The 13,947-nt window shown below is 43.3% G+C and overlaps 1 protein-coding gene across 4 annotated transcripts in view; it reads left to right on the top strand.

Moving 5' to 3' along the window:
• The window catches only part of zfhx4 (zinc finger homeobox 4), an 82,026-nt gene that overhangs the window by 17,095 nt on the left and 50,984 nt on the right, over nt 1-13,947 (top strand). For all 4 annotated transcript variants that reach the window (XM_071485463.1, XM_071485460.1, XM_071485462.1 and 1 more), the window contains 4 exons: nt 3,595-6,139; nt 6,593-6,805; nt 7,305-7,599; nt 9,366-9,907. In XM_071485463.1, coding sequence (XP_071341564.1) covers nt 3,641-6,139; nt 6,593-6,805; nt 7,305-7,599; nt 9,366-9,907 — 3,549 coding nt within the window. In that variant the 5' untranslated portion in view covers nt 3,595-3,640. The remainder of the gene's footprint in view (nt 1-3,594; nt 6,140-6,592; nt 6,806-7,304; nt 7,600-9,365; nt 9,908-13,947) is intronic.

Genomic DNA, 13,947 nt, shown 5'->3' with positions numbered 1-13,947 from the left:
ATCGCTCTCTCTCAAATGAAAGTAGTCTGGTTGGTTAGCAGAGCAAAGGAAAGCAGTGGGGGAGAGAGAGAGAGAGGAAGGTTTCTCAGCGAACATGATCTACCTTAAAAGAAGCAGTAGTGGCCCTCGCTGCTGTGAAAGGTGTGAAGCCTGGGGAATGGAGCAAAACAAAAAGAAGCAAGTCAAATAACCTTTCCACCTTTTTATTCATGAGACAAAGTGTCAGGTAGTCAGCTTTAGATGATTATAAGTTATTTCATAGATCTGTGCAGGTCTAAAGATGTCAGTGACTAAAATCTTACTTGGAGTTCAGAAACGTAGAAGAAGAAAAGACTGAATTTAGTTCATAGTAAGACATATGGTATTAAGACATACTGAATGGTTCAGGATGACTTCAAATGTTTACAACAGGCCGCGTTGCAAATGTAATGAAGTACTCACATAGGCTTACTTTGTTTGTCAGTGTTCAGTTGTTCTGTTGAGGGCAAAATGATTGGATTCATTTAGAACCAGAGGTTACAAAATAATGGACAATTACTTAATTGTTGGCAGGCAGTGCACGTAAACAGCCGCTAACCTGTTAGCATTATGGGTGATATGTCAGTGCCAAGTGCTTAACACATTGGCTTATCCATAGGGCATAATTCCATACTTAAAGTGTTAGGAGATGCATAATTCATAAACCTCAGTGTTTTATGTCCGAGCTACAATTCAAAGGGGTTGCTCCCAAATGAAATAAGCAGTCAAGTGACACCACTGACAAGTAGTAAATCCCGTCCTATGTGTCGCATTACCTCTCAAACCCACTGCTTCCGAACAGTTTTACCCTCAATCACATTCAACGGTTAGAGGGACACTTGTGGTAAAATGAAAAATGTATATGTATATGCAGGAGCAAGCCCAGTGTTTTGTTTTTGGTGCGACTTGAGCGCAATGATCGATTAATGGTAAAAAGCTGAGTGAGCTGTAATTTGAGTGGATGTGCAAAAGCCTTTATTTTATATCATTTTCTTTCACACTGCCAATTTAATTTTGTTTTCTTCTTCTTCTTCTTCTTCTTCTTCTTCTTCTTCTTCTTCTTCTATACCGGCAGTGCAGCTACATTCAAAAGTAAAACTGTGTGTATGAATAGCATGCATTCTTGTAGCATTCATGTAGCATATCTGGCCTATTTTAACACCTTGGTTGTTTATAATGCAGTGCTAATTGCTGCTCATTTCTTTGCAATTACATGTGTGAGTTAATATGTAGAGGGTGTGTTTGGGTTTTTTTGTGGGCAGGTGTCCTTGTGTTCGGAAACCATACTTGTTATCTTGAGGATCTGTGACTTGGGCTGAAAATCACATGGGTCAAAACAAATCAGATAAACTGTAATGTTTGTCTTGAACCTTCTCGCCGCAACAATCTCGTGGAGTTAACTGCATCAAGACATTATAGATAGGTCACACAAAAATGTACACTGTAAGCCGTGCAGTCCTTTTGGTAAAAACCCCAGTTTAGCAGTTCAAATACTTACATTGAAAATGTTTGCACTAGAATTATTCTTTACACCTTGGCTGCCTGACTGTACAAAGTTATGCTCAGAAGATAGTTTTGTCATGTGCATGTAACACATCCACCTTCAACCTCCTGATACATCCATGCTGAACAGATAAGCACTAAAATTCATTTTCTGCTCCTTGTGAATTTTTCTTTAATCTCATGAATAGAGAGACAGAAACTGAGTGAGACACAAAGAGAAAAAAAACACAATTTCTCTCTTTTAATCTATCACTAGTCTCCATGGAATCGTCTCTGGGATATGTCAGATTAGACCTGATTATAGCGCGTGCACACACATGCACCCACAAACATACTCACACACATGTTTGATTTCATTCCTCACGCTTTTACTGTCCCTCCCACTGGCTTTGTTTAGCCCTGGATTGTTGCGGATTAATCCTCTAATTGCTTTGTAGCTTTGTTGTGATGGAGAGGGAGTGTAGAAAAAGAGAGAGAGAATTAAGCAGCAGGTGGATTGGGTTAAAGGTTAACATGGCTCTTTAAAGCTTTCTTTTAATGCCAGCTCATTTACACGCAAGCATCTGAAAGGCGCTGGTACTGTATCAAGTGAAAAGACACTGGCACGCACAACTGGTTAGCATTTGTTGCATTTAGCTGAGTAAGACAACATTTTCTTCTAAGTAGCAATGAAAGTTCAGCTCTCGAGCTTTTAGTCTGTTTATCTTTTATCTCCTCTTACGCTTTGTCTCAGTTGTTCCTTGTAGTTTTCTTCAGGTGATGGGAAATTATGCCTAGGATTACACACTGAAATTTTGGGGTGCTCTGTGAGTGTGTGTTTGTGGGTGTAGGAGGCATTTATTCAGCATTGTGTGCATGTGTGTTTGTGTGTGCCTTTACATTTGTGCCTTGTTGTGAAAAGCCAAGAGATTGAAGTAGTGAGGGGTTGAGAGATGGGAAGCCGCCCAGGATTGATAACATCTCACTGGTATTCCAAACATCATTCCTCATGGAAGCTCTCTCGCTCAATCTCTCTCAGTCTCACTCTCTCTCAGTCTCTCTCTCTCTCTCTCTCTCTCTCTCTCTCTCTCTCTCTCTTTCTCTCTGTCTTCCCTGTATTGCCCCTGCATATAAAAAACATGAACTTTATGGATGTAAAAGTTCTTTAATTTCCTGATGTGTGTGACCCTCTTCTAGAAAATTTGCCCACAGGCATTATTCTACTTTTCCAGTACAGTTGCACATTTAGCAGATTGACTGTATACAATGTCTTACTTTCTTTGTCCACAGTCTAACTCATAGCTCCAGGACATTAATAGGTTAATAGGTGCTGTCTAATTAGCAACTCCTGACTGGTGAGAACCAAGCCAAGACCAATTTAGCCCTTGATTGAAGAAGCCAGTCCACTTTTCCTCTTAAATGAAGACACTAGCCTCTCTGCAGTTAAGATGTTTTACAAACTTGATTGACTATTGTGTGTTTTGTTCACAACTGCACTTTTTAGGGTATGCAAAGCTAGGTAGTACTAGCCTGAAATCATAATCTTTTAACAAAGCATTAGCACACGCAGGACACAATAAAGGCAAAACTGCTTCCAGCTTCCAGTGTTGCACAGTGGTATGTCGATCAAAGAGTCTATTTACCAGACAATTGGGTTATTCCTATAAACTTCCCTACTGCCGGCTGCCATGGGAGCTGTTTCATTCATTTATACCTCATTTCCCCTGTTTCCAAGCTCTGGTCCCTGTGGTCAATAGAAGTCAAAACCTTTGTTTAAGGATGGATTATTTTTTCCTGTGGTCATGGCAAACATTCTCAGTTTGTCCCATCTAAGATATAGTTGAAGTTGAGGGCAGTTAATTGGTTTGGATTTGGTAAAATAACTGATCAGAGCATTCAATATTAAAATTACCAACCTCTTCTATAGAAATCAGCCTTACTGAGTTAATACTGAGGGTGAATAATGAGTGAGAGTAAGTTAGAATAAATTACAATTAAGTAATTGGTGGTTCAGAAGTAGTCTGAAGTATCTGTTGTTAAACCACATTTACTAAAAGTCTGTTGTTCATTCTTTCTTTCTGTTTTTTTCCCAAGGTCCCTGTTAGGCTGGATGAGATGAGATCCCTATGTAGTGGTCGTTATGGCAACTTGTGACTCTCCCCCTATGGTGTCGTCACGGCAGCAGGAACATGGTGGCCAGAGGCTGGACGCTGCTGCTGAGGACAACTCTGTCGTCGCCATGGAGACCAGTGTCGCCAACAGCAACAACGCCAACAACAACAACCAATCGTCACCTGCTGCCATTGGAGAGCCGGAGAATGGCCTTGGACAGCCTGCTGTGAGCCCGCTGAGGTCCACTGCTACCCCCACAATTGTCAGTGCAACTACCGACCCTCTTACTGAGCAGAGTCGGCGAGAAAGCTTTACTACTGGTAACAAAGGGAGTGTTACCGGGACTTTACCAGGAGTAGGAGGAGGAGCAGTTTTGGGTTCGGACTGTTCTGCCCCAGCCACATCTCCCGTGGCGCCGGCAAAGGAGATCCCCTGCAACGAATGTTCTAGTTCCTTCTCCAGTTTACAAAAATACATGGAGCACCACTGCCCCAATGCTCGTTTGCCTACCACCGGAGGTCATGAGGAGGGTGAGGAGGTTGAAGGGATGGTAGGGGAGGAGAGTGAAGATGAAGGAGAGCGTGAGGTGGGTGCTGCAGAAGTGGGGGAAATGAACAGTGAGGTGGAGATGGAAGAAGATAGTGATGTGGAGAACCTGTGTGGTGAGATCATCTACCAGCCCGATGGCTCTGCCTTCATCCTGGAGGACTCCAAAGAGCAGCGCGGCAACCAGGGGGGGCTCTCTGGGGCTCTCCAATTCAGGGGCCTGCTACCCCCCCAGACCTTCCCCAGTGTCCAGGCCAGCAGTGGCCAGAGTGGCCTGAGCCCAGGGGGGGAACGGTTGGAGCAGCCCGCTGCACCCATGTCCTTCTACCCCCAGATCATCAACACCTTCCACATCGCCTCAACCCTGGGGGGTAATTCCCTAGTGGCTGACCACCCCTCCTTCCCAAATACCTCAGCTGGAGGGCTGGCGGGCGCTGGTCCCGTGTTGCACAGTTTCCGTGTCTATGACCTCCGCCACAAGAATGACAAAGACTATCTGACAGCGGATGGTGCAGCCAAAAACTCCTGTGTGTCCAAAGATGTCCCCAACAATGTGGACTTGTCCAAGTTTGAGGGCTGCGTGGCCGATGGGCGGCGGAAGCCTGTGCTGATGTGTTTCCTGTGCAAGCTGTCTTTTGGCTACAGCCGCTCCTTCGTGACACATGCTGTCCATGACCACCGCATGAGCCTGAATGAGCAGGAGCAGAAGCAGCTGAGCAACAAGCATGTCTCTGCCATCATCCAGGGCATCGGCAAGGACAAAGAACCTCTTATAAGCTTTCTGGAACCAAAAAAACCCCCCAACTCTGTGCTACCCCACTTTCCCACACCTGCCAATTTCCTAGGGCCAGACACAGGGCTCCGCGGATTGTGGAATGCTTTCCACAGTAGTGGGGAGAATGCAGATTCCCTTCAGGCAGGATTTGCCTTCCTGAAGGGCAGTGCCAGCAGCTCCTCCAATGACCAAACCCCCAGAACCCAAAATATGCCAAAGGCTGAGACCAACCCAAACCTCGGGGGAGGGGCTGGTGCCTGCAGAACCCCCGGCGGGAGTTCTGCTGCTGCTGCCACTGGTGGTAACCTGGAAGGCCGGAACTCTGATAACGACTGCAAAGGCCAGGTTAGGGACACATGCACTTTGCAACCCAATGGGCCAGACCTGAGCCAGTACCCGCCCATCAAGCGGGAGCCCAATGCAGTGGGAGGAGAAAGTCCAGAGCAGGATGAGGATGCTTACTCCAATGGTGGTGGAGTAGAAATGGAGGCAGATGAGGAGGAGGATCAGGCCATGACCATGGCAATGACAGACCAGCGGGCTGACAGCACCAGTAGCAAAGATTTCCCTCTCTTAAACCAAAGTATTTCCCCCCTTTCCAACAGTGTGCTAAAGTTTAACAGTGACAGCAAAGGCCCCGCATCCACCTCCTCTTCCTCCCTGCCTATGTGTGAGAAGCTTGAGATGGAGAAGAGCCGCCTGTCCACTGCCCTGGCATCAACCAGAGAGCGGGAGAGCAGCAACGATTCAAACAGTGAAGCCCTGGGAGGACGAGATGGTTCATCGCCATCCTCCCACCCCCTTGACATGATAATGTTGCGCAGAGATGATGAGAGTCCTGGGCCTCTGCATCAACACACAGGAAATCCGAGTACACCTGGAACTCCAGGGACACCTGGTACGCCTGGTCCAGGTGAAGGGTCCCCAGGTAGCGGGGTGGAGTGCCCCAAGTGTGACACGGTCTTGGGATCTTCACGGTCTCTGGGAGGGCATATGACGATGATGCATTCACGCAACTCCTGCAAGACGCTGAAATGTCCCAAGTGTAACTGGCACTACAAGTACCAGCAGACGCTGGACGCCCACATGAAGGAGAAACATCCAGAGTCTGGTGGATCATGTGTGTACTGCCGCACAGGACAGCCTCACCCTCGTTTAGCCAGAGGCGAAAGCTATACCTGTGGATACAAGCCTTTCCGCTGTGAGGTCTGTCCATCTAATTATTCATCTCTATGGATTTCTGTTTTCCCTGTATTTTTCATCTTTCTTATATTTCCAAATTAAGATAATGCTCTTGTGTTGTTGGATTGGGTATTATAAATCGACTTTATTTATTTATTTATTTTTTATTTGGTTTAACTGAAACTGATTACTGGTTTGGTAGACATACTAATGAAAATATATATCTTAATATTGCAACCTCTACAGCAGGACATCTTTACTTGTTTGGAAATTCAGTGTCAGAAGGCATAAAGAGGAAATTAAATATGTTTTCTTCCTCTTTGTCTCAACACCTATCACAACTTTAAAGGTTAATGTAATTATCTCAAACAACAGAAAGTCAGAATTTTAATACTAAATCATCAGATATCAGCTAGGTTTTGTTAAAAATGCACATAATTTTTATCATGCATAATTTTATTAATTCTTGCCCTTTAGGTATGCAACTACTCAACCACCACCAAAGGCAACCTTAGCATCCACATGCAGTCAGACAAGCATCTGAACAACGTACAAACACTCCAGAATGGTGGCACTGAGGCACAATACAACCACAACCATGCCAACTCTGTGCCCAGTGCCAGCCTTGGTGGAGGCTGCGGTGCACCCTCGCCATCCAAACCCAAACAGAAGCCCACTTGGCGCTGTGAGGTAATGAAACAAACAGAGCATCATTGTCGGGCTGCGGTAGCAACATACCAATTTGCTTGTTGCACTGTCTACACAATGAGCCAATTATTTCCCTCTGCGTCACTGTGTCTATTATTTTTCTTGGCCACATCATCTGACCCCTGGTCATTAAAAACAGAATTTCTCAAACATTCATGCATTATCTCCAAGTATTGCAGAAACCATAAGAAATTCATCATCGTAAATGCACTACTAAAATGCTTGCATCGTGTGTTATTTTGTGGATTAGGTATAGAGATTTGTTTTTTAAGGTTGTCAATCCCCATTTTTAACATTGTATAAATGTAAATGATAAATTAACCATATGTTTTAATTAAAGTTAATTATCATAATTATAATCATAAATTATAATCTCATTTTAAGTGCAATATAATGTTTTGATGATGATGATAAAGATAAACAAAATAGCAAAATCAAATGCTCTTAAAAAATTGAATTTATCCCTCTTATCTCCCAATAGGTGTGTGACTATGAGACCAACGTGGCGCGGAACTTGCGAATCCATATGACCAGTGAGAAACACATGCACAACATGATGCTGCTGCAGCAGAACATGAAGCAGATCCAGCACAGCCTCCATCTGGGCCTGGCCCCAGCTGAGGCAGAGCTTTACCAGTACTACCTGGCTCAAAACATGGGCCTAGCAGGTGTAAAACTGGAGAGCCCTGCCGGCAGCAGTGGCCCAGATGCCCAGATGATGATTAATCCATTCCAGCTAGATCCTGCAACTGCGGCTGCTCTTGGATCTGGTCTAGGTATGTGATACTTGAACTGAGATATGAAACACAGGCATGTATATGTCTGATAAGTTTTATGCATTAGTCAATTAAAATGCAGAAAAAAAGGTATTTCTGGTGAGGGTGTGACAAAATACTAAGTATTTTCCCTTTTAATATTTTTGCCCTCAAGCTTTTTATTTGGTTTCCGTCTGCTCATCTTTCACTTGGTCCGTTTTATCTGTGTTATCACGTATATCTGGGTATTGTTTTTATCTTTGCCTTTTCTTCATTGTTCTTCATTTTTCTTCCTGCCCACTCACCTCTTTTTCTGCTCCCATCCTTTTTACCTTGCCCCCCCCCCCGCCCCCCCCTCCCCTTGATGCACCCTTTCCTCTCTCTCTACCTCTTATCTCTGCTCTCATATTGTCCCTCTGTCATTGTCTCCTTTCTTTGACCCCTCTAACTGATTAAAAAATGATTATGAGACGCCACATGAGAATTATTCTTAATCTTTCATTTGTAATTTTCTTAAGTCAGCTTAATCCCCCCCATACACACCCCACCCCACCTTCGCTCACCCTGGAGAGAACACACACATGTACACACATATACACGCACATACACACACACACTCTCACACAGCAGGAAGCGGATTCCCGTAGGAGTGAGAGAGATTTAACAATGACCCTGCAGTGTTACACACCCACTCCCTCATCTAGTGTGGAGGTCACAGCCCAGCTAGCAGATGTACTCTCAGTGAATTACACTCATAACACACTGCTCCCCATAGTGAGTGCAGCTGTACATAGGTTTAGATGGTGTGAGCAGGGTATTAATATATTTAAATACTCACACATACACACACAAAATGCATGCATAGATGAGGGGTGTTTGCATGCAGACACACAATGGTATTTGCTTATATTTGGCATTCACATTTTTAAAACCAGAGCACATTCACACACAAAGACACATTTAGTCATCTACTAATTAGGGGAATTATACCTACTGACTGGAAAAAAATAAATAAATAAATAAAACAAGATGTAACTGTTAAATCCTCTGTGTGTCAAACAACAAAATATTATCTGAAAGAAACACATGATGAGCTTTGGTAACATGCATAGAGAGACAATGCGGGGATCAAACGAAAGAGTTAATTACATCTGTATGAAAAGCAGATCTGTTTTTTTTTTTTTTTTTGTCCTGCGGTGGGTGGGTGGGCAGAAGAAAGAGAAAACGTGTGTAATGCATTGATCAGCTTTTCAAATCTGTGTGTCGATGTGAGAAAAGCCTGGAGCCTTCAAACCGTTGTCCCACCATTGCTGAGAGCAGTAATTAAAGCTACCTGATGAGCGAGTTAGCAAGTTGAAAAGGATGATTGTAATTGATCCTGATTCAATCCTATTAGGGTTTTTTATAGACGAGACTTTGTAAGGAGCCCTAGTCCTCTGTGAGGCTTTATTTTATCAAATCCTTTTGTGTGAGAGAGGCCTGCATAGAGGACTCACTTTTCTCTCCACACTTAATTTCATTTAATAAAAAGAGCCTTTTCTCTTTCCCTCTATCCTTTATCCCTCCCTATGCATGTGAGCCTTTCATTTTCACCAGAGCTTTGTCTTTCTGTCATACCTCTTTGTTTTTATGTACCACTCTCCCTGCTGTGCCTTCTATCTGACATGTTGTCTCTCTGTGCTTCCATGTATGTAATTCTTCTTGAGGCCCTACCATTTAAACTCCTCTCCGTCTCTCTTTCTCTTTCACTGTCTAACCTTTATTTTTTTCACTCATTTTCTCCATAGTGAATAGTGACCTATCCGCTGAGCTGCGTCTTGCCAGTGGTCAACTCATGGCAGACGACCTATCCCTGGTGTCCTCGGGTGGAATGGGGGGCATGTCCTCATCAGACCCCTCCCTGTCCTCCTTGTCGCCACCCATCAACGACCCCTCACTGCGCCTCTACCAGTGCGCCGTGTGCAACTGCTACTCCACGGACAGCCTGGAGGCCCTCAACGCCCATGTGAACGCCGAGCGCTCTTTGCCCGAAGAAGAGTGGCGCTGCGTGGTGGGTGACGTCTACCAGTGCAAGCTCTGCAGCTATAACACGCAACTTAAGGCCAACTTTCAGCTGCACTGCAAGACAGACAAGCACATGCAGAAGCACCAGCTGGTGGCCCACATCAAGGAGGGAGGCAAGGCCAACCAGTGGAGATTAAAGTGTGTGGCCATTGGCAACCCAGTGCACCTCAAGTGCAACGCCTGTGACTACTACAGCAACAGCGTGGATAAACTGAGGCTACATGCCACCAACCAGATGCATGAGGCTGCCATCCGCCTCTACAAGGTAAATACGACATTTACCCGAGTTGTGAGTGTCCTGCAGAAACATCACTTCTCTGATCCCAGCTTTTCGCTGACAAAAAGACCTCAGCTATACAAAAGAACAATGCCTGCATGTGAGGAAGAAAATGATTATGTAATTATATTTTATTAAGAAAAAAAATATTTGAAGGTTGATTGTTTTTGCAGGACACTGACAGTATATTGTATAACATACAGCAAAATACAATGTTATTCTTACTGGTATATTTGTGAGGGGAACACTACTCATTTTATGTTCAGATTCTGGAAAAGCATAGATGTTTTTCTTAATAAAGAATTTGCCCCATCCTCTTAACGGCAGTGTCACATGAACGAAAAGTTCCCATGAGAATGGAATGACAGAAATGGAAAAGGTCACTGTTAGAATACCCAGGGTGATTTTCATCAGATATGGCTATGTTATCTGCTTGTGACCAGCTGGCACTACTGTCACCATTAATTATACACAAGTCACGTACTGTCAGCGAGTTTCACATGTTTCAGAGTTTTGATTATCCTCAGCTGTGTTCTTCAGCTTGTTTTTCAAGCTGTAAATAATTCTGGAATAATTCAAGAATTTGTTTTCAAGATAAGGCTGGAGGCTCATTTTAAGAACTTAGTTTTGCATCGGACAATGACACAATGAAAGCGGATCCCAGCATACTCTATACATGTAACTTTTGATTTTAATCCCAACATGATGCACAGATACACACAGTAAGAACTTTAAAAACTATTTTTATGTAACATTTGTATTTTTTAATTATTGTAAAAAATGCTTTGGATTTTTTTAAATGAAATTACACACGTTTTTATGCCGTACATTTCAGAAAGACACTTTTTATTTATATTATCATTTATGTGCACATACACACAGCTCTTCTGCGGGCAAACACTCATTTTTTCTTTAGGCCAATAGGTGAACCATTTATTGCTTGGGATTATTTGGTAGTGACTTGTCATAGGGTGACCACACTAGTTGCCCATCAGAACGGGGAACTAACACAGAGTCGCTTACTTAACTAATTAAATTCTTCACACTCTGTGGAAATAAACCGTTTCTGCAAGGAAATTCCTGCACAGCCAATATTCTGCATCTTCCTTTCCTCCAATATATTTGAGGTGATTTAGTTCGTCAGATCTCTCCTTCAGCTTAATAGGATGCCGTTACATTTCCGAGGCCTTGACCTACAGAGCAGGATCAAGTGCATTACATTAATGAGGATTTCTTTACTACTGTATGCAACATTTGGCAGTGGTAGGTGTTTGTGTGTGTGTGTGTGTGTGCGTGTGTGCGTGTGTGTGTGTGTGTGTGTGTGTGTGTGTGTGTGTGTGCGTGCCTTTGATGCAGAGGCAGTTGTAAGAGAAGATTAAAAATAAGTTCTATTCATGGTTTTTCCTTTTTTTATTCCTAATTTTATTTCTTTACCGATTTACCCAATTTTGTAATATAATAAGAAGACCTTGTAACAAGTATTTGCTCTTATTTTCGTAAAGTGGGAAATTTTATTTTTTAAATAATTAAAATCTGAGCTGTATTTGACAAAGGGTTGATACAGCATGAGTCAGAATGAGATGAGATACAACAAAGATTTTGATTAAAATTTGTATCTGCAACATTACATTTATAGAAGTGGTCTTACTCCACTAGTTTTTTTTTTTCTGTGAATGTGGTGCCTGCATTGCACAGTAACATTTAAGGAATTGAATTTATTTGAAAATCTGTGACTGATTCTTACAGTTCTAAGGCTTGAGTGGATTAAGCACATTGGCATTCTTAGGGTTATTTAAAACAGTTGTAGTTGACTTAAACAGGATGTACATATTGACACAGGATTGGCTGACAGTCTGGCAAAGGCTGGACTTGGCATTGGATGAGTTGGAGATGTCTATCCTCCGGGATTGTTCACTAATTGCATTGAAATATTGTACATTTCTAAATTCTTAACAGAAATACAGCCTCTGAGTCGGCCTACATTAGATCAGGCCCTAAACTATAGGATTAGCTTGATTAGTCTACACTAATCACAACCTCTTTACTGTCAGAGGAAGACTTAAGCATAGGTGTGTGTGTTTGTGTACTTGTGTATTTTGGAGTGTTGAGCGATTTCTGGCAGCTGTTTAAGCTGATTTAATATGAGGCAATAGCCAGACAGGTTACTGAACATTGGCAGCCATTTACTCATGCTCAGAAAGCTTTTTATATCAGCTGTGATTAAATGCACAAAGCCAAGAAACACAATCAACAGCACAGAAATGAAAGAAAGTGGTTTGTCCGAACATAGTCCTAACTTAATTTGTCTTTCGCTTTCCAAGAAAGTTAAGGAGAGCAAGGGAGTGTCCTCCACAAGCACCGGTTTAGCCAAGGCAAGTGAGGGTCATCCCAATGCCCCCTCTGTGCACCCATACACCCCTGTACGTCATCTACCCACCCACCTACCCCACAGGCCTCAACAAATCTGTTCCACAGATGACGATTTTAATGCCTCTGGCAGAAATCCCACTATTTTACCCTTGGACATGTGGTAGTAAAGCAGAGAGAGGGGGAGAAAGCATGGAGCAGCAGAGCAAGAGCAGAGGAAAAAAAAAATCATTTCTTTATTTGACCAGAAAAACACCTCTCCTTTTATGTATTGGCAGAGGTGAAAAGCACATGGGGATGGAGGTAGCTTGGCCGGGCGCATAAAAGATCCAAGTGTTGACGACTTTACCATCTGGCTTTTTGGAAACACAGAATATCTTTATGGCATGGGAAACCATTTGAAGATACAAACAAAAAGCATATTCAGGAGATTTTATGGCTGCTTTGTAGCAGCAGTGGAGTACTTCTAAAGGGAATTGAGAGTTTGAAAGTGTTTTTTTCCAGACTTTGAAACAGCAAGGGCTAAATGACATTAGCAGCACATGCACATCAAGTCATATGGTGTCCAGGGCACAGCAGGTGGCGCAGGAAGTCATAGGCCTTATATGGAAAAAGCGGAGATCTACGCTTTGCAGCTTATCAGAGAGGAAATGTAGAAAATCTGATCGGTTTCCTTTTTTTTTTTTTTTTTTCCCCACACAGGGATGTTTTTTCCACATTGTCAGAATTTAGTTGCAAATGAAATGTGTGTATTGTATTATCACAGCAGTCAAGTGCAAATCATTATCCCCCAGAAACGCGCTTGTATGCTAGCGGCCTGTGAGGTAAGCTCTGCATTAAATGGTGTCGTAGCATAGCGTGTCCATAGCTGGCCTGGCCCGTGTTTAGCTTAGCGTTGAATATGATGATGTATGGCTTCGTTATGATTTTTAATAACAAACACTGGCCTTAATACACATGGAGACAGGAGTAAATCTGTCAGTGCCATTCACAAGTGCTGCAGGGCTAAGTAGGGGGTTTAGTTTGTAGTGAGCATGTGTGTTTGTATGTGTGTGTGTGTGTGTGTGTGTGTGTCCACAGAGCTTTGAGGTTGAGATCTGGACTGTGCTTGCCCCTGGGTCATTAGGAGTTGAGAATGTTCATGGTCAATGTGGCATGGTCAAGGACCACACACACACACATATACACACTCGGTGTCTCCGAGGCCGTGGCACCTGTTTCTCAGATGGCTGTCCGAATAAATCTTAAACCGTCCTCAGCCACAGCCACCCCACCCCTGTGTGTCTGTTCAGCTTTCCATCATAACTCAAGCAGAAATGGACGTCCGGGGTCCACTGGACATTTCCATATCTCTGTTTTTCTTTTCGGTATTTTTCCCTCCTTCCTTTCCTTTCCTCACGCTCTTCTTTGAACTGAGGCTAATAAAACGCTCAACTTTTTTATGATAGAGATGGAGGGAGAGAGGGGGGAGAGAGGACATTTAGATGGAAAGCTTTGTCAGTGGGACATAGAGGGAATAAGAGCAGAGGTAGAGAGTGTTTCCTTCCTTCTGTCTCCTACAGTCGCTGTCTCACACTCTGTCTGTCCCTACTCTTTGTTTTGTCTCTGACTCTTTTCTTTCATTCTCTCTCTCTCTACCTCTCTGTCTCTCCCCTGGGGAG

Source organism: Trachinotus anak, unplaced genomic scaffold, assembly GCF_046630095.1.
Source record: "Trachinotus anak isolate AG129_WGS33_773 ecotype Australia unplaced genomic scaffold, CSIRO_AGI_Tana_v1 ptg000009l, whole genome shotgun sequence".
Taxonomy (NCBI): domain Eukaryota; kingdom Metazoa; phylum Chordata; class Actinopteri; order Carangiformes; family Carangidae; genus Trachinotus; species Trachinotus anak.
Note: the sequence above shows the minus strand (reverse complement) of the source record. Positions and strands in the feature narration are given on the sequence as shown.